Source organism: Chelonia mydas, chromosome 6, assembly GCF_015237465.2.
Source record: "Chelonia mydas isolate rCheMyd1 chromosome 6, rCheMyd1.pri.v2, whole genome shotgun sequence".
In the NCBI taxonomy this organism is placed as follows: Eukaryota; Metazoa; Chordata; order Testudines; family Cheloniidae; genus Chelonia; species Chelonia mydas.
Genome location: NC_051246.2, coordinates 59,449,097 through 59,469,564, shown reverse-complemented (window position 1 = coordinate 59,469,564; position 20,468 = coordinate 59,449,097). Strand labels below are relative to the sequence as shown.

General features: G+C 41.9%; 1 protein-coding gene across 3 annotated transcripts in view; it reads right to left on the bottom strand.

The window, feature by feature from the left end:
• The window catches only part of PRDM11 (PR/SET domain 11), a 60,174-nt gene extending 45,969 nt beyond the window's left edge, over positions 1-14,205 (bottom strand). The window contains exon 1 of one of the 3 annotated variants that reach the window (XM_037900108.2): positions 13,628-14,205. Coding sequence is in view for 1 of the 3 variants with exons in the window: in XM_037900107.2 (XP_037756035.1) it covers positions 3,530-3,544 (15 nt within the window). In the remaining 2 variants the exon portion in view is untranslated. Of the gene's footprint in view, positions 1-3,529; positions 4,491-13,316; positions 13,407-13,627 lie in introns of those variants that run through there. The other 2 variants (XM_007060725.4, XM_037900107.2) reach the window with 2 other exon arrangements.
• Between the last annotated feature and the right edge of the window lie 6,263 nt (positions 14,206-20,468).

Sequence of the window (20,468 nt, the reverse complement as noted above, 5' to 3'; positions counted from 1 at the left end):
GTGTATTAGGCTGGGGTCATTGCTGGTGCAACAATGATTGTCAACCATTCCTACTAGTGAATTGATGTTTGAGGTCACAGCAAAAATCCTTCCTCCACAGCTGTAGTGATGGTAAAAGTTTTTTCCCTCCCCCCAACCATGCTTTTTTTTTTTTTTTTTTTTTTTTAAAAAGCACCCTGAAAAGGGATAATGGGTGGAATGGTCCATCCTCTTATTATTCTGTCTACCACTTAGGCCTAGTTTTCAAAGCACCAATTTTGGTTTATTAATTTTCAATCCCTTACTTCTTTTGTTTACCAGTCATAATTTTAATACAGTCCTAGCTGGACAATATTAGAAAATCCTCTTTGTTTCAATTAGTTTAGTTTTTTGTTTCCTCTTTGGATTTATATAACAGGTTATTGTGACAGTTCATGGACCTTTACCTATCTTCCACTGGTTAGTCTCACAGTTACGATAGGTCTTCAATAGATCTGAGCTACTGAAACAGAACACAGGGATGCAGACAAGATAGAGCTTCAGCCGAACAGCCCTTTAAGGTGGTCCCATATTCTCTAGATGGAAAAGAGCTGCTCGTTGCTGGTGATAGGACTGAGATTTAAAACGTTTTGCCCTTCCAGTATTAAATTTAGACCCCAAACTCACAAATTGAAAACCTTAGCACTTTGTGTATTCCATCCTGCCCCATACACACTGATCTCGTCTCATTACTTTATTAAGCTATGAGTCACCTTATCTCAAAGGAGCCCTCCCCACTTTTTACCTGCCTCAAGGGCAAGCAAGAGGTGGAGAGAAGCGAGCAGGGGGCAGGACTCAGGGGAAGAAGTGGAGCGAGGATGGAACCTTAGGGGGAAGAGGCGGGGCGGGGCCATAGTTCGGGTACTGATGACCCCCCAAATTCTAGGGAGCTTCTGATGCTCCTGCGGATGAGCATGCCCTGTCCGGAGCACAGCTGCACACAGCTTTGTTTATCTGTAGGAGCCATACTACTACAGTGTCACTTTTAGTTTTACAAATTCCTGAAAAACAATACATGCCCCGCTTGCTCTTGCTACCACATACATTACAGCCCCTGTAGATGGCAATATACACACCATTAGCCAAAGGGAAGTTATGTTTGGGGTCTGTAAGGGCCAGATTTTCAAAAGAGCTGGCATCCAGTAGGCTCAGCTTGTTTGAAAATCTGGTTTTACTAGTCTTTATACCGCTCCACATACCTCCTGCAACACTTGCCAATTTTAATGTTGGTGAGTCCAGGCAGTTCTCACTCATAAAAATTAATGTCTTCAATATGGGTTTTAGATTTTGGTCCTAAGCTAAAAGTTTTTTCCTGACCACCTCCCCTATGAACCATTGTCAAGGCTCAAAGTTCCTTAGCATCAACAGCATTCTCACCTGTGGGGTTTGTGTTTGTTTGCTTTGGGAAGGTGGGGCAGAATCAGGGAATGACTGGTACCCATACCCTGGGCTAGAGTAATGGATTTCTCTTGTCTAGATTCTTACACTGGGTGTTGGGGGGGAAAGGGAGGGCACCCAAGTGCCTTTAGCATTTTATAACACACACGTCAAGTCCAAGAGGCTCCATCAACCAACCCAGCTGTGAACCTGAGACCCTGCCACATAACACCCAACATGTTATAGATAAGGATCAAAGTGCTTCTCTGCCTCTCAAATGAAATCTCCAATGCATTCAAAGGTATTTTCATGCAGGTTCTAAACACTCACTCAGTGTGCACTTCTTCTAGCTAGCCCATGAAATGACCTAGATAAGTGACACCAGTTCTTGATGTATTTCAACATCTACCCCAAAAGAAAGAGTGTGGGCAGGAAGCAGACCCCAGAGATACCATTTTAAATAGCAGATGTGGCTATCCCAGCTGGTAAACTGCCATTTTAATTTCTTACCCACAGATATGGGAAGTGATTCATGAAAATCAACAGGAAAGAATTAGCTGAAAGGCACAGAGATAATTCATATGGCCCAACTGTCATGGGCAGAACTGCCCGCAGTACCAGCACTGCCTGGCATCTCACCCTCCAGTGCCCATCAGAAGGACACCCAGGCAATGATCAAGGTTTTATATATATTAGTCCCTCTGAAGAGCAATTACAAAGAGTTAGCCTTTCATTCTTTCTGTTTCTATAAATTCAAGCCATTCATTACTTTATCAATAATATTTTCTTTTCCCTTATTCAGGTGAATGTTGAGTGCTAATGAAAGGGATGGACAGAGCACAGCTGAGAGACAGGTGAAGCATTGGCAGATTCTGTGAAAACTTCCCACATGGAGCTTGATCAATTCACCTCTATCCATCTTGCTGCTCTGACAATGTACTTCAATGCAGCCTCCACAGATGTACCACTGCTGGGATTCCACACAATTCTGACAATGTATATAGCCCTGAGTGTGCCCTATTTTTTCAGTCTTTGGCTTCTCCTAAGTAGATTGATGATATTGTCGTACTGTCTAGACAAATGCCCACTAGGGACTAAGTAGAGACTAAGTACAAAACTAACTTCCATTCACGATCATGTGAAATGAGGTCTCTAGAGGCAGACTATATAATTTACCTATTGCAACCTCAAGCCCTTCATCTTAAAAAGGTGGAGGAGTAGGAAGAGATCTCAGGTCACTTACACAACCATCTACAGTTGTAGAGTTAGTCATAGCAATAGACACACAGATATAGAGAAGGGCGGTTATCAAACACCCAAATCAAAAGTGTACTGTCGGAAAAAATTCTCAGATTTAAAATTTTTTGCAGCAGGGACCATTTCTAGTTCTGTTCATACAGCACCTCATGCAGCAGGCTCCCAATCCAAGTCAGGCTTCTGGGCACTACTGTAATATAAATATTGAATAACACTCCTGGCTCCAGAGAGATTGACTGGGTAGGACCCAACAGAGCTTTTTCATCTATGACTTCTAGGATGATGATATTTGATAGGCTCTTTACAGTTATTATAAAGAAAAACCACTATCAATATTACAGGATGTTACATATCATGCAGCTGCCTCCTTTCCAGAGATTTAAGGCTTGTCTACACTTAAAATGCTACAGCACCACAGCTGTGTAGCTTCAGTGTAAACACTACCTATGTTGATGGGAGGGATTCTCCCGTCAGAGTAGGTAATCCATCTCCCAGAGAGGTGGTAGCTAGATTGACAGAAGAATTCTTCTGTCAAACAGTGCCTTCTACAAGGGGACTTTGGTCAGTTTAATTATGCTGCTCAGAGGGTGTGGATTATTCACACCCCGACCGACATAGTTAAACCGACCTAATTTTCCAGTGTTGACCAGGCCCTAGCTTCATTCTCCAAATGAATGGGGGAGGTGTAGCTTTAGAAAGGAAGAGGGCAAAAGTAACCAAAACTCCTGAAATAACTGACATGAATTTCTAAAATTCTAACAAACTCACTCAGCTCTTTAAAAGCATAACAATAGCACCAGTTATAACAAGAGCAAATAAACTCTTCTATAAAATGGAAACCAAAGCAAGAGTCATATTTGTTCTTCCTCATTTGTACCTTCCTGCAGGCCATTAGGAAGATAAGATCTCACAGTACAACAGACATTATTCAGAGCTGGTAAATCTGCCTGTAGATTAGGGGTTCATGTTACACAGCTTGCATCCATGTTGCCTGAGTGTGGTCATTTTGACCGCCTTTTCCTCAGCGTAGGCTGCAGGCCAGCTATGCCTGGGATCAAATCTGCCAAGAAATCAGATATCCGTGTGCTGAATTCATCAACGCTACAATTCTATCTGCACATTCCCTTCTATATAGAGAAGGGGAAGTTTGGGCACTGCATTCCCTAACCCAGAGCCTCTCACAGAGACAGGGAACTTCTGAAGTTATATTCCCTCATACCTCTGTTCTGAGGGTGCATTCTATCCCCAAAGCAAGCAGTTTATGCAAGAATAGCTGCAGCTCCTTTATGACAGGGACAAATTTTAAGAACACACACTAGTGGAAACAAAAAAAAAGACCTGAAGGGCTTAATCCAGTTCATAGCAAAGTTAATGAAAAACCTTACAATACTTGAGAAGAACAAACTATCTCATTGATCACAGAAACCCACAAGCTAGCCCAGAATATCCAGTAACTCCCAGAAAAGCCTTTCAAACACATGACCACAGAATAATCCTACTCAACAAATACCAGCAAAATCCACAGAATCATGAAGGAAATAGCATTGATTTACTTGGCGCTAATACCACAAAGAAAGCAATCCAATAAGTAGTTACAACCTCTGGATGCCCAAGATAAAGAGAGCACAGCCCCTGCAATTGCTCTGTATTGAGCAGACCCTATAGCACTGGAATCCTATCAGTTTCTCTTCCGATACATTTCCACAGTATACAGAACAGATTTCTCAAGGAACAAAGCAACACACCATGCATGTAGGGATATTTAACCATATATGAATGATGGTTCTGGAGGGCTAAACAATGCACAAGGCTTGAAGAATTCATAAAGTTCCCAATGGCCCAAGGACTTTGCCTACTAGCCAGGATTATGAAAGTTACTTTTGCACTGCCATACCTCCTTCCCTACAAAACCTATAAGAAGCAGAAGCCTGGGTACCATCAAAATTCAGGCAGATGTCAATGCATTTGGTTACATGCTATTCACATTTGTAAATTTTCTTCATAACCATAAGTGACAGAAACTCAGTAGTTAAAAAAGTGAAAGCTTAGATTCTGCCAAAGTTGATGGTACCTATTCAGAGACACTTCCTACTTGCCTAGGCAGGTGGATTTTTCAAGCCCACATGAAACAAGTACATGTGCAGTCTCTAATATATATTTATATAATGAGAATGTATTATGATGAATGAGTAGAAACAATCACCAGTATTGATTTCTGTTGAGGTCAGTTTTCCAAGTTTATTGGCAGAGTTCAGTAATTGCTTCTTAAGGTGGGTTAAAAGGCCAATCACTAACTGTAGCCATATCAAACATCTGTCCTGGTACCTTCCAAGCAAAATGTCTCCTCTTCCAAAGAAAATGGCAGACTACAATAAGGAGACAGGCCGCACAGACTAGGTGTAAAAGAGAAGCCAGCAATCAAAGAAGCATTTTGGGAACCCAGAGTGAAAGGTACGAATGATTTTAGAATTTTCATCCTTAAAACAATTGCAACTGAAAACATATTTTCTCCCTTGCATATTCCTCTCTTATTAGTTTCTTCTTCTTAGTTATTTATTCTTGTCTTATTAGTTATTATTTGATTCTGCAACTATATTTATTTAATTTAATACAACAGTTTAGGATACAGTTTGTATGAAAGGTGATCAAAATAAAGCTTCATTGTACTGAAAGAGAATGTGCTATACAGTGTTTCATCTGTTGCCTTTAATTGTCAGCATGGAAACATTTGGTGTCCCTTAGCAATAATAGCTCCAATGACTGACCTTGAGTGGGTGAACTTAGAAATAGGACTCATCAGGAATTTGTAAAAGTTTCAGGTCTGTAACACTCCTGTTTATTGTTCACAAGTGTGGGATTCCCAAACATATATCTGTGTCCTGGCTCATGAATTCAGATAGGAGTGAAAACAAATAGGATCACTTAGCTTTATGCTAGTGTAATACATACAGAAATGTGTGTGGCTTTCAGTGGAAGGTAAGAAAAAACGCCTAAATATGAGATAGCGTTTCATACCATCAGCTCATGCATTGTCACCAGTTTGTACTCATGTATCACCCCAGTTACACCCACATGAGCCTTCATTGACTTTGGCAATTAATTTGAGAGCTAAGCCAACCACAGGGGCTTGCCCAAAATCAGGATCCACAAAACTACAGGCACTCAGCTTTGCCAGTACAGATTATTTCTGACCCACAGTACCCCCTGCTATACCAGTCTTGGGTTCCCTTCACACACCTCTGATGATGCCCCTAAGTAATGACAGACAGCATGCCTTTCTATTTTAGTTCTGCTCTCCAATCCATTTGGGACATCAGAACTTCATATGTGACATACCTGGCACATTAGTTAGCACCCAAGTGGTCACAACGTTGTGGCTACAAGGGCTAATTCAACTGTCAAGACCACTCTGAAGCTTTAATTAATGCACAATATGGTTCTCCACTTGCTCAGCTGGGCATCTTGCCCAGGGGGCTGCCATGTGCTCTATGATCTACACCGACTTTCCGTTAAATGTGAGGTGTAATTCAAACTGCTGGTTTAACTGATAAAGCCTGTTATGCTTTGGGTCCTGTGTGTCATAGGGTATTCTACATAGCAACTAGACACCCGTGGCTGGCCTGTGCCAGCCAACTCAGGCGAGCAGGGCTTGGGCTTTGGGGCTGTTTCACTACTGTGTAAACATCTGGGCTTGGGCTGGCGCGTGGGCTCTATGACCCTGTGAGGTGGGACGGTCCCAGAACTCAGGCTCCAGCCAGAGCCTGGAAGTCTACAGCCCCGTAGCCATGAGCTCGAGTCCACTGGCTCAGGCCAGCTGCGGGATTTTCTTTGCTGTATAGACTAGTGATGCAAAATATCAAATGGTTATACAGTTAACCGAGAAGTATTAGCTTACTGTTAATATATTGCAGTTAATGTTTAAAACAGATTGGCAGCAGCCTGGACCGTAGACCTCACCATGTGGGAGCAGGCGATGGCCCCTGACCCCGTCATGTTAACAATTAAACGGTTAATTGATATAATTTTAATAGTTTAAATGGGTACTTTTTCAAACCATATTTACATCCCTAGTGTAGACATACCCTAGAAACCTGCGTTATACAATGGCATGTTATACCTCCAGCTGCGGTACTGGAGAAGAGAGGGGATGCGGACATGATGTACTTGGCAGAGAACCTTGATTCTGTAATTTGCTTCCCAACTTGGTCCAACATAAATTCAATCCATTGGCCTCCAAAGTAATCTATTGCTAGGCCTCTATTGCCAGCCTTTTACCAAGGCTTTTAATGAAACAGGGACTATCTCAGCTCTGTAGGTAAACACTACGTCAACTTTAATTTCTTTACTGATATGTTTTTATTAAGAGTTCAAAAGCCTACAATATTTTTGTCAGGCACACTGTATAAGCTGACGTTACAAATAAATACCATCATATGGGGCATGCTGTGGTTTGCCTAATAGCAGCTGTAGAATGGCTGGGCTATGTTGCTGATGCAGGCAGACAACTGAAGTAAAACTGTAATCTAAGAAACAGCAGCATAATGAGAGAGGGGTGGAGAAACTAGTCCTTTTGCTTATGCCCACACAACAGCTAAGAAGTTTGGTTCCCAGCTCACACAGACCCATACACTCTAGTTTAGCTCAAGCTAGTGTGCTAAAAATAGTGGCATGGTCGCACCAACAAGGGTGGAGGCTCAGGCTAGCTCAAGCAGAGCTAACATATGTCTACACGAGCTGTGAAGCATACCTCCCAGCTGCTGTGTAGGCATGCCTTTTGTGTGAAGTTAGATTAGATGTATGCACCTAGATACCCTGATGATGGGCACATTATAAAAAGCTATTTGTGACCTATGGATTGCACTGAGCTGGTAGCCTGTAGTATATTTCATTGACATTTCTTTGGAGACCATCAGTTTTTAACACGGCTGCTACTCTGAAACCTGAAGATTTTAACTTTCATTTAAAAAATATATATATATGTTTTCACCTTCTGAATGCAAAGAAAATGTTTTGAATGTGAAACACTTGGAATGTTGTCTTCTGGAGGCTGAATACACAAAGCTTTTAAGCAATAGTTCTGAGAAATGTGAAGTGTGAGACTGGCAGAGACCGACAGGGTTTTTGCCTTCCTCTGCAGCATAGGGAGCAGGTCACTTGCTGGTTTAAACTAGAGTAAGTGCTGGATTCTCTGTAACTTGACCTCTTTAAATTATGATTTCAGGACTTCAGTAACTCAGCCAGAGGTTATGGGCCTATTACAGGAGTGGGTGGGTGAGGTTCTGTGGCTTGCATGTGTAGGAGGTCAGACTAGATGATCATGATGGCCCCTTTTGGCCTTAATGTCTATGAATCCCATTCCTCCCAATGAGGTGTTGACTCTGAAGCCTAAGGGTAACTGTTTAAGCATCAGCATTCTGAACAGCCTCACTCTTTCAGCCAAAAGAACTTGAGATTTTGGGACCTCAAATACCTTCTCTTACCCCACCACACTACCCCTTGCTGTAGCCTGAATCTCACTTAATGAGCAGTCTAAAGTGTGAAAACTGTTCACAGACCAGTTTCCATTAGTCTACATTATATACAAAGTATTTCCAAATGGTAAATATTTTCACATGCAGCACCTCAGAATTACCACCTTTTCCTTTCCCACTCTCTCACCTACCCAGTCTTTCCTATTATTAATACAGTGCTTGACATGAAATAGGCACTTTGGAGAACAAATAAAACATAAGCTCCCTGCCTTGAAGTGCTTTTCTCTGTTATTCTTTCACCCACTTCTCTATTCTCACCCTGTCCCTCGAGAGGCCACATGCAGAGCTTTTCTGAGTTCTCTATTTGGCCTTTTCAGTAAGCAGTATGATTGCTCTCTTGGGGATCCCCTCTATTCTGAAGATTCTCCCAGCAAGTTCTCCTCTCTAACTTTTCTTCTAGGCCGTGGAATCAGGTGATCAGCTCCCAATCTTCCCTCCATGAGCTCAACCAACAGGGAATCCTTAAAACACAACATTGCACTGGGCAGTTTTAAAAGGGACCATCGGTATAGAAGGAACCTTTCCACTCGGGGCGGGGAGGGGGAAAGCTTTCAGCAGCAGAGAGAAAATGGGGAAAAGAGCCAAAGCCTGTAAAATGAGCATCCACTTGCCCCATTACTAGGGAAAAGGCCAGTGCTAAGGGAGACGCTACAACCTCCTATAATTGTGCAGGAGTCCTTGGTCCATGAAGCCTTACGCTTCTCATTCCAAAAGCCAGGGCTGCAGAGGTGACCTCATTTTTCAAGCAAAAACTAGTTAGTGCCCTTTTTGGTAGGAATGTGTTGCAAATGTAAATATAATGAGAAGGAGGGTAGACTGGGATTAGATGCAGAAAAGCTAAGCAGCCCAACCAAAGCCAGCACAGTCTAGATAGGGCAGTGGACTGGGAGTCAGATGAGCTGGCTTCTATTCCCAGATCTAACACAGATCCACTGTGTGATCGAGGCAATTTACTTCACCTTTCTATTACTCTGTTTCTCCTCCAAACCCTTGTCTGTCAGGTTGATTTAGCTTGTAAGCACTTTGGGACACACACATTTGCTTATTTTGTGCCTGTACAGACCTTAGCAAAATGAGTGGGCACTAGTCTAATAAATATTACCATGTGGTAATGTTTCTGTGGTTTGCCTAATAATGGCAGTTGCTGAATGCACAGACTACCTTTATAACAGACAAGGTGTCTTCGGGAGGCACATACCTGGAGTCAGAAGAACCTCTACTCAGTGAGCTTGACGTTAACCAAAGGGCAAGTATTTGAGAAGAGAGAACTCAAACTTTGCACTGGGAAAGCATGTGAATTACATCTAGACAAATGGCAAACAGAATCTAAGGGACTACCACCTTCTTAAGATTCCAAAGAGCTGCACAACATATTCAGCAATATGTCTTTTTCTTTATTTTGGCTTCTCTTGTGAAAGCAATAGATTGTTCTGAGTGGTAGGTACATGCACCCTCTCATGTGGTGCATTTGGGGCTTTGTTTAGCTTCTCCAGGCAAATCTTCTGGAGAAGATTTTAAGAAGCTCCTTCATTTTATTGCTGGGGATAAAAAACAAATAAAAGTAAAAAATCTCAACAAAAAAACCTTGCATTACTACATTAAATGGCAAGCAATAAAATAATTAACTGCAGAAATCAAGTTTTCTTAAAACTAGTTTTCAGTGCAAAAGTCACTGTCACCAAAATCCTTCCGACTAAACTATCCAAAAAGCGAGTGATTGTTGCCAGCCTTAGAGCAGCTAATGTGACTCAGAACCAGAAAGATAAAGCGCAATCCATGAAATGTTAAGACAATATTGTGCTTGATATATGTGTGTGAACTATATTTCAGGGAAATGCTAGACTGTTGTTTGTAGGCCAGTAGAGAAGAGTGTCTTAGATACAAGTGTCCTTTGACTGAAAATAAATATACATCCTAATATTGTGTTTTGTTTCAGACCATAATCTTCAATTTGAAGCAAAAATGCCCTGTCCTAATTTTTATATGTCATTAGAGAGCTTAAAAAATAGAGCCATTTTCCTCCCGGCTTTCATTGCCTTGTAACATTTCACTCCATACCAAGATGACATTTAGGGTCCAGTTCTGTCAGGTGCCAAGTACCCTTAACTTCTACTGAGTCAAGTGGGAGTTGAAGTTCTTCTTTACTTCCCAGGAACTGCTTAGCAGGTTGGATCCTTGGACTGTCCGCTTTTTGGGGCAGGGATCAATATTTTTTTAAGTACGCTGCACCTAATGTAAAACACTTTATGCACTCACAGTGCTAGAGGAACAATGGTTTGCTGTGATAGGTTTTGGGTTGTTTCATTTAAGTCAGGTTTCAGAGTAACAGCCGTGTTAGTCTGTATGCGCAAAAAGAAAAGGAGTACTTGTGGCACCTTAGAGACTAACCAATTTATTTGAGCATGAGCTTTCGTGAGCTACAGCTCACTTCATCGGATGCAAGTGAGCTGTAGCTCACGAAAGCTCATGCTCAAATAAATTGGTTAGTCTCTAAGGTGCCACAAGTACTCCTTTTCTTTTTATTTAAGTCAGTCCTTTTTTCTCTTCAATTTATATAAGATCCTAGTCATTGAAAAGGGAAGGGAACACAGGGGCCCAAGAGTTTTGCATAGAGGCAGAACTATAGCTTTCCTAATTCAAGAAGCCAGGGTTCTACCCTGGTTTGGTACAGTTATCTCACTTCCCCAACCAGAATGCCTGGAGAATCAAAGGTATTGATTTCCTCCCAACCTGAGAAGCCATAGTCCTCACTTCTTGGGGGGGTTCAGAAGGAAGCCCCAAGGATTTAATAACAATAAAAGGAATTTCACTGCTCCTATCACCAATATGCATTCAGCTCAAACAAACAAGGTGAAAGTTTTCTACATGGTAAATAACTACTTCAGCAAAGCACTGCAACAACTTTTCCATTTCCACTCTGTGGGGGATCTAGGGCAGGGGAAAGAGTGTTTCTCAGTTTTAATTTTAAAACCAGACAACGTGAACCTTACTAACATTAATACTGGGTAAATGAATATGCAGAAACCAGCTTTGACTCAAAATGGAAAATGCAGATCTTATTCTTTTACGTAAGTAGATCCCTGGATAGCACAAGTTTTAGTTCCTCCCAAGGAAATGTACTCCACATGGACTTAGCTTTTAGCAAACATATTACATACCTTGAGGGCTCATCTGTCCAGACAACAGCATAACTTCTAATTCTTGTAGCAAGAGTCAGTTATTTGTTAATTTATTTATGGTGTTTAAATGATTTCAAAATACAGCTGATAACATTGTTTTTTATATGTTGCACTACATAGCTCTTTGTCTTCTCTCTCCACTCTTATTTTAAGTACTACCAAAAACCTTCTTAATCCTAAACAATATTTCACACCTTCCAATTCTGACTTCAAGCCACTCTTCTTTTTCCAGTATGCAACACAGGATGACCAAGTTCAAAGTTTTTAACCTTGTATTTTGGCCCACCATCCTTGTTTAAATAACTTCTAATTTTTTTAGGATCCAGGGTGACTAGATGTCCTGATTTTATAGGGACAGTCACAATATTTGGGGCTTTTTTCGTATATAGGCACCTATTGCCCTCAACCCTGATTTTTCACATTTGTTATCTGGTCACCCTATATGGATGGATCAGAATCCAATAGACTGAACTTGGAGCCGGGATTTCACAAATTCAAATTCTGGCTGCTCTGGTGCTGACTTGCTGTGAGATCTTGAGTTACTGAGTTTACTTCTGAAACTTGTTTCTCTTAGTAGGGGATAGAGCTTAATTACTGAGGGTATGGGGTGGTGAGGCTTACTTTGTAAAATGGTTTGAAAACGTAAATTATTTCTAAGTGTTAGTGTGCTGCCTGGATTTACCAGGCACTATAAAAGCATATAGCTAGGCCTTCTTGAATTATTCCCGGCAACTATTTTACTGTTGAAGATTTCACACTTTTTCTGGCTTCAAATCATTCACAACCAAACTGTGATTTCTGAAAATCTGTTATTTGGAAGTATCTGACCAGTGACTTATGAGAACAAGTTTCAGCCTCTGGGGTGTTTGTGAGCAGCTAACTTGGGCTATGCATGATGTGTGGTTCGTCACACAAACCACATGATATTGTGTCTGTTTCCTGAGTGGCAACAAATGGTTTACGCAGAAGTATAAATGAATAATCAACAGCAAATAGAATAGCCAATTGCTGGATGATCATTTGTAAAAAGTTTGGGATTTGCAATGGCTGTCTCAATACTCGGGAACACTACATCTAACTCCACAAAAACAAAAAAACCTGAACTTTTTATTTGAGAATTTCTCTGTGCGTTACCTATTTAACAGTGGTTATTTTGGGAACAAAGAAGTGATAGTACACTACTCACACCCTACCTATAATCTCAAACCAGCCTGAAGTTTTTGTTAAAACAGTAAGCAATAGAGTAATTACTGCTGACATTTAAACTGACATCCTTAGGCTTCAGAGTCAATGACACCTTTACACAAATGGGGCCGTTTCACACCTCTCAGAGCTCGCTATGTCAGTGTAGCTGCACTTACATAAAATAGGATTTGCTCAGGTTCAGAGGTTTGCTTCGCAGTGATAGCTATAATTATTTAATGAAATCTTAAATTCTGCAGTAGCTGAGGAGGCCAGCTGCGAAATGCTGGCAAGGCATGACACTACCCAGTGGTGCATCCCAGAATCTTGGGGATGGGCAGAGTCAGCACAGAAAGGTCCTTATCAAGCAAAGAAAATGCAAAGCTAACCCAGCAGTATCATTCTGAGTTACACCGTTAGCTCAAGGGGACTAGGGGAAGACACTGATGGGCATGGTATAAGAACCTGAACAGAAATTAACCAGAAATTAACCGGCTACAGTGGGGGAGACTGTAACACACTCCCTCATCCGACACATAGCCTCAGCCCCCTCTCCCACAACATTTAACTATGTTCAGCACCCCGCCCATAACCAATTACCCCCATAACACACAGTTACTACCCCACTGCCTCCCACTCCAATCCCCACCAAACCAGCACCTCACCTCCTCTCACCGCCCCCCTATCCTTTAGCGGACCCGCCCCCGCGTTCCAATCTCGAACGCTCGCTACCCTCCCCCACCGCCCATAGGCCCGCGGCCGCGTCACTCACCGGATACAATGTAACAACTAGGGGAGGAAGGGGCGGGCAAGAAAAAAGGCAACATCGGAGCGGGCGGGAGAGGAGGGGGCCGAGCCCAGCGCCCGCCCGGGGGAAGGGGCGGGGGAGGCACCTACCTGCCCGCTCGCGGACCCCAGGCAGGCCGGTGGGTGGGGGGAGGCCCCTTCCCCCCCAGCGCCCCCTCCGCAGGGAGCCGCGGCCCCCCGCCCAGCGCGGCTCCGTCCCCGCGCTCCGCCCCCCTCCGCCCCCGCGCTCCGCAGCCATTTTCGTGGCCACCTTGGCTACCAAAGGGGCTGACTCACCTCGGCGCTGCGGGCTCGGGGGCCCCGCCTCGGCGTAGGGGGGCCCGCTCTGCCCGGGGGCCCCCGGCTCGCTGCCCCCTCCCTCCCCGCCGGCCCGGCCAGCCCGGCTCGCTAGTCCCAGGCGAGGACGGGTCCCGTGGCCGGGCCGGGCTCGGCGGCGGCGGCTCCCTCCCTCCCGGCCGTGACCACCATCTTATTAGCACAGGAAATGACATGGAGAACGGAAGAGAGGGGCGTTCGGGGGCCGAGCCCGGGGACCCCCCGAACCGGGGGAGGGAGGCGCAGCCGCCCGGGCCCGGGGATCTCCCAGTGCCCCTGCGCTCCCCCCTTCCCTCTGAATAGCCGCCCAGCCGGGAGCCCAGAACCTCATTGCCACCCCCGCCTGATCCGGCACTTTCAGCAGAAAAGCAGCAGGAAGGGGCACGAAAACTGGAAAAAGGAGGAGAACATGAAAAGGGTTAAAAGCAACTTTGGGGAAAGGAAAAAAAAATTGCAAAGCCAAGTTGCTGGGCTTTTTTTCTGGCTTCTTTCTGTGCCCCTCGGGCTCCACATTTCATTTATTCCCTGGATCTCTGCTGTCGCCTGCTGCCTTGCAAACTCATCCCACTTTTGACTTCTAAAAAATATTCACAGTCACATGTGACTTTGGGGGGGGGGGAGGTGTCTTAGATCAATGACTATTTGAAATAAAGTTTGCAGAAAAAGATAAACATTCTCTCCCCCATTCATTACACTTTATTGTTTTACCTGCTGATCCTGCAAAACCTTACAAGAGATGCCTGTAACTTTCTGCACTGTGAGTGCTTATTGAAGTTATTGGGACTATTTGTGTGCATAAAATTAAGCGTGTGTTCTCGGAGGTCTGAGGCCATTGATTTTAAAACTGGATCTCTTTACATGTGTAAAGTTATTTACATGCAAAGGCATTTGCATAGTTGGGTCCTATTTAGTGCTACTGAAGAAAAGTTGGTGGAAATTCCATCACTCTGGACATTCTTAAAGAAAAATGGACAAAACACTAGGAAATATCCCTTAGGGCAGCATATGCTGACTGGCAGGGGAGCTATCAAGCCAGCCATCTGGAAGAAGGTGATTTTAAGTGTCTAATTGAAACATGAAAATCCTTTGTCACCCAAAGGAAGTCCTTTTTTTTAATGGCCTCAAGGTGAATCCAAAAGTGAGGAATCTTCCTCCAACTAGCAAAACTCAGCAAGTCGGGGACATGTACATATATTCCCTGACTAATTCCCGTGATTCTTTGGAATCTCCTTCAGCTTGGAAAAATTAACTTTGCAGTGAGATTGCAATGCATAGCTGCTATTCAAAGCTGATAAAAAAAAAAAAAAGATTTGAAGTGTTATATGGCCAGGAGCTCTGCGTACAAATTAAGGACAATATGACAAAGGAAAGAGAACTAGGCATAATTTAATAATCACATGAAGCATATTTTGTCAATAAAATAAACATTCCCACTAAAGCCATCTGTAGATATTAAATTTTAAACTAAACAGTGTAGACTGCCTGGCTGCTATGCCAAGTGGGACATAGTGAGGATGAAGGGAAGGATAGATGACTAGTTTTCCAATTCCTGGTTTGACCACAGGCTTGTATGTGAACAGGGCTATGATGACAATATAAACACTGGCGTACCTCCCTTTTTGCTGTCCTGATAAATGAGATTCTTTTCCGTTATGGAATATCCACAGATGTGTGTTGGAAAAAGGATGAGCTGAGTTGAGAAACAAAGAAAGTGTGTGGGGAAAAAAGGGAATAAAGAAGTGCACTCTGACAAAAATAACAACCCAATCTGTACCCTCTGCACCTCACTGATTTCAGTGGGAATTTACGGTGTGCATGGTTGGTAGAATCAGGCCCCAATATGTTGCTCAAATGTAAAAAAAAATCAGCTGTCTGGCAATATAATCTGGAGGTGATCAATTGAGGTCCAAAAAGAGCATAATTTACAAAATGAGGCCCCTGTGGATCAAATTGCTACACTGAAGTCCAAATGTAGACCACTTTGTGGTCTCCCCGATTGTGGATATGCTTTGTGCTCCCCATTTCCAGCCATTCAAGAATATGCTCCTACATGGAGGATAATTCTGCTCTGTAGTTTTATCCCTAACTTCTGATGACAATTAAATAACTTTAAGGAAGTTGAATAAATAAGCATGGGAAAGAAATACCACGAGCTATCAGCACCTTCAGACTCTTCAGAAATATATCAGATCCCAGTGTAGGCTGCCTCTGGTTTGCAATTTCTGTTTATGTGTTGAGGGGTGTATGTGTGAATACAATTTGCATCATATGCAGTATTGGGCTTGTAAAGATGATTAACAAACAGCACAGGGAGCTGCACTTGATGACTTCTTGAGGTTCCTTCCAGCCCTACATTTCTATGATTTATTAAATAAGCTGAAAGGAAAAAGCAATAATGAAAAACTTCCTCCAAGATATGGAATTCATAAAGACAGCTGCTAAATGGCACTGCCCATTTTTGTGCTTCTTGTCTCATTGCCACTTGCCCCTTTCCCTCTGTGTTCCCTGTTCAGATTGTAAAATCCTTGTGACAGAGATCTTTTCTCCTTTCCTGTCTAGAAAATAATCATAATAATAATCATTATAGGAGGAATCCAGTGGAAATTTGAGCAACACCTGCAAAAAGCCTCCCCTCCCTGCTGAAGAGAAAGTCCCCTCTTCCAATCCATTTCCCCCTCACTTATTACTAAGCCATGGTAATTTTTTTAAAATGATTCCCTAGGCAGTCTTCCCGACCATCTCCATGGGTTCCCTAGTGTTCTGAAGTGCTGCACTATATCTCTAAGTGTCATTGTTTCTCCTGTGCTCTCAGAAAAGCTTTGCAAACAGCCCTCATTCAGGTCCAGGTAGCTAGAGTTGGCAAAGACCTTGCAGTATTAGATTATCAACTGCATTGCCCTACAGGAGCAGGACAGTCTCCCAACAGAGGATGTATTAGATATTAAATATATTAAATATTTTACTGGAATATTAAATATTTTACTGGAACTTAGCTTTGGGGCTGCAGGAGATAACAGTTTGCACACTGAAGTAAACAAAGAAGAACCTAACAACAATTATGTTTGAACAGCTTTCAGGGCCCAACAGTGGGAGATGGCAAGTACCCTCAGCTCTGAATGAAGTCTGGGTTAAGGGCACTCAGTACCTCCCAAAAGCTATGCAGCACCTTGAAGGCCCAAACTTTCAGAATACAAAGGAATAGATCGTATTTTCACTGAAGTCAGTGTGATCTCTGTGTATATAAAGAGACTAGTCTTGCTCCCACTGAAATCAATAGTAGAATTTCCATTGACTTGAATGAAACCAGGTTCAGATATAAAGTTAACCTGCACTGATCCTTGGCTAGCATGCCAATTATATGCACTATTGAGGGTAAATGAGGTTGTTCTCCCTTTAACAGCATTACCTGGGAGAACTGAAATAATTCAGGGTGCTGGTTATGGCTGAGAAGTTTTTCACTTCTAGGTTACCAGCGTTAATCAGGTACTAGACTGATATTTACTGATAGTCATTACCATTTTGAAGGCTTATGTAAAATAAGTTGGGGTCAGAGACGGAGTGGGGGGTCTCAGTGTATGTCCACACTATGGATACTATGCTGACGTAATGTCCAACAGAAGGGATTTTTCTGTCAGTGCAAGATCACCACCTCCCTGAATGAGGATAGCTATGTTGACAGAAGCCCTCTTCCATGGATATAGCTGTTGGGGGTTATTTCAGCATAACTACATCAGTCAGGGTGTGTTCTTTCACACACCTGACCAATGCGGATATAACTATTCCGTGTAGTGTAGATCCAAGTGGATATTCGTCCAGAGCACATGCTTACACATTAACCCCATTGGTTGCTGCATTCACAAACAAGGCAAAGACAGAATGACTTCCTGGAGGCTGAATCACCTTTCTCTCACAGTGGTCTCTTCAGCTTGTGGATGGGGAAGAAATTGTATCATTATTACCCAGCCTATATCCATTCTGGGTACAAAGAGAAGATTAAAATCTTCGCCGCTATCAAATTGGCACTATTCACCAGCATGAAATTTACTAACAATTAGGTCTCTGTGACTCTGACTTCCAGAAATAGTGAAGTACTCTTAAAAGCAACTACAAGAAAGCCCACCAAAACTTCAGTTAAGGCGTTTCTTTTCTGCCTGGGAGATCTGTAGAGGAGGAAGAAAGAACCAAAAATGTACAGTTTTCTCTTTGACAATCTAATAGGATTCCCACTAAGAAATTGTAAGAATGGACCATCTCAGCATGAAGGAAAGAAAAATATAACAGGCACTTACCAGCTGAAAAAGAAAGAAACACATCCAGAAGCTACTAGTTTCAACCGGCTACAAAAGGGCAGGTTGCTGCTTGACTCTGCTATATTTAAAAGGCCAGATTCAAAAAGACATTCTGGGAAAAAGTTGTTAGAAAAGGGCAACAAAGTGTTAGAGACTGGAGGTCTTCTTCTTATTTTATAATAGGACTGGTGAGGGCCTTCTATACAGTAATACTGTAACTCTGGTCTATCTCCATTACTGAGTGTCTTTCTTTGTAAATGAGAGATGAATTATAACCCTTTAAAATTATACATTAGTAGCTTCTATGTGAGGGTCTTAAAGAGTTTTACAGATGCCAGGAGATAGGCATCCAGACAGCTAGAGGGAGGAAGCAGTACCCATGGCCAGAGGCAGAAATGTAGGCACCTAGGGAACTTTTATTGCAAAAATTTGGTCTCGGAGTGAGTTTAGACGCCTACGGTTTCAGTGGCAGCCAACTGCCAACTGCGGGTTTTGTAGATTGCAATGAAGCCTGAAACTGGGATTTAGGTGTCTGAATCTGGGGTTTAGGTCGATGCCTAAATAGCTTTGTGGATCCGGGCTAAAGTGATCTGCTCATAGTCAAATCTAAATCCTGGCTTTTACTCACTTCTGGACTGGATGAGGTATGTGATTGTCATATAAAAATAGGCACATACTCTTCTTAAAATACCAAGAGTAGAGAATCCAAGCTGTTCTTGTATAAGAAGTTTCATTACCAGAACTTCTTTTTGAGGTCTTCGAAGTTAGCCACTAAGCTCTGAGGTGGTTATGCTTATAATCACAACTACTTCAATACTAAGATGCCTCAGGCAGTTTGTTTCTAGAAATCTGTAATATGTCAGGTGCAGACATATAGCCAAAGACAAGCCTTTACTCAATATATCATTTTATTCTGGAGTGTGTTTTGTACTCAAGAAATGTTAATACAATACACACTCAGTTCAGACACAGATTAAAAACAACAGATACTTTTGTGCAGAGAGATTAATTTAACAGCATGTATGAGGCTAGAGAGCTGGAACGTTCTCTAAGCAGAAGAAACCGGTTTTGGAAGGTTTTCACAGACAACTCTAATCATACAGTGCTCTACAAAGGGTATTAAATTACAAGCATTAAATCATGAGCACGTGATATCAAAATCTCAGAATTGTCTCTTCTAAATTAGAGACATGTAGGTCAAATTTAGCTCCAAATTTAGGTTTTGTTTAAAACAAACAAACAAATCTACAACCAATAAATATGCTTTAATGCATTTTGAAAATCCAAGCAGAAATAGATTTTTGAAGTAAATAAATGTTCTCCTGTAATGTTTGCAATCCAAACAGCTCCACATTGCACTACTGCATAAGAGTCTGAAGTGATACTGACTAGAAGCTAATTATAAACAACCAGGAAACTGGCTAGTCTAATCTCTTTGTCCACACTGAAAGAAACGTAAAAAGTAAACCAGAATAAGCAGAGAAAAGAAAATTGGTTATTTAAAAGTCTTTAATTTTTATTAATCTCAGGTGTTGTTAATGACATAAGTATGTTTTTTTTAACCCAATCGTGTCTTTTTTTGCAGTCTACAGTTACAACTCCATATCAAGAAATAACTATGATGTTGCAGCTTTTTGTTTTTTAGTCAAAAAGTAGGACCTAAAAATAATACAAGGGCACACAAATCATGCAGCGTTGTCAGCTCTTGTGAGATTTGATGTTTTCCTTAACGCCTCTGATTGCTTTCTGTCTGTCTTTAAAAAGTTTCTAGTCCTGATGGTTGCAGAGAAAAACTTGAAAATATGAACTAAGCGTACCTTAAAGACTCAGAAACCAGAAGATGCATGAAAAGAACTCACATTCTATTAATTTTTAAAAAGTTATGATTTTAAAGCCAGTTTAATAATGTTTTGGAGTGTGACTCCTGATCTTTGAACTCGTGTGGTTGGCAGTATTTTGTCTTATACTTAGATTGGGAGCCCTTTGGGCCAGGGACTGTCATTTTGTTCTGTGTACAGCACAAGGACAATGGGCTCCTGGGCACTATAGTAATACAAATGACTTGTTATTATTAATTATTATTATATTATTTATTGAGGGAATTTTTAAACATGCCTACTGACTTCTTTAGAAGCATGACCACTGAGGAGCCTGCTTGTATAATCCCTTACTCAAGATGGTATGTACCTATTTGTACAAATAGTTCCATTCATTTACCTGCTTATAATATGACTAACTCCGGGAGTAAAAGTTGCACAGGGCCTTAAATATTAAACAGCTCCTGAAGTTTCTTGTGTTGTTGCCGCCTAGAGCCAGTACTGCATTCTCTGCCTGTATCTTAAAACAAAAACAAAACAAAACAAAACAGCATGCTCAGAGGAGGAAGAGGTAAAGCAATTTGAATTTTTTTTTCAAATGAAAGGTATTGTGGTTGAAAAATGGTCCTTTAAATTGAACGATTTAATTTTACACAAAAAAGTGCTTTTAAAAATAATTGTTACTGGAAATATTGA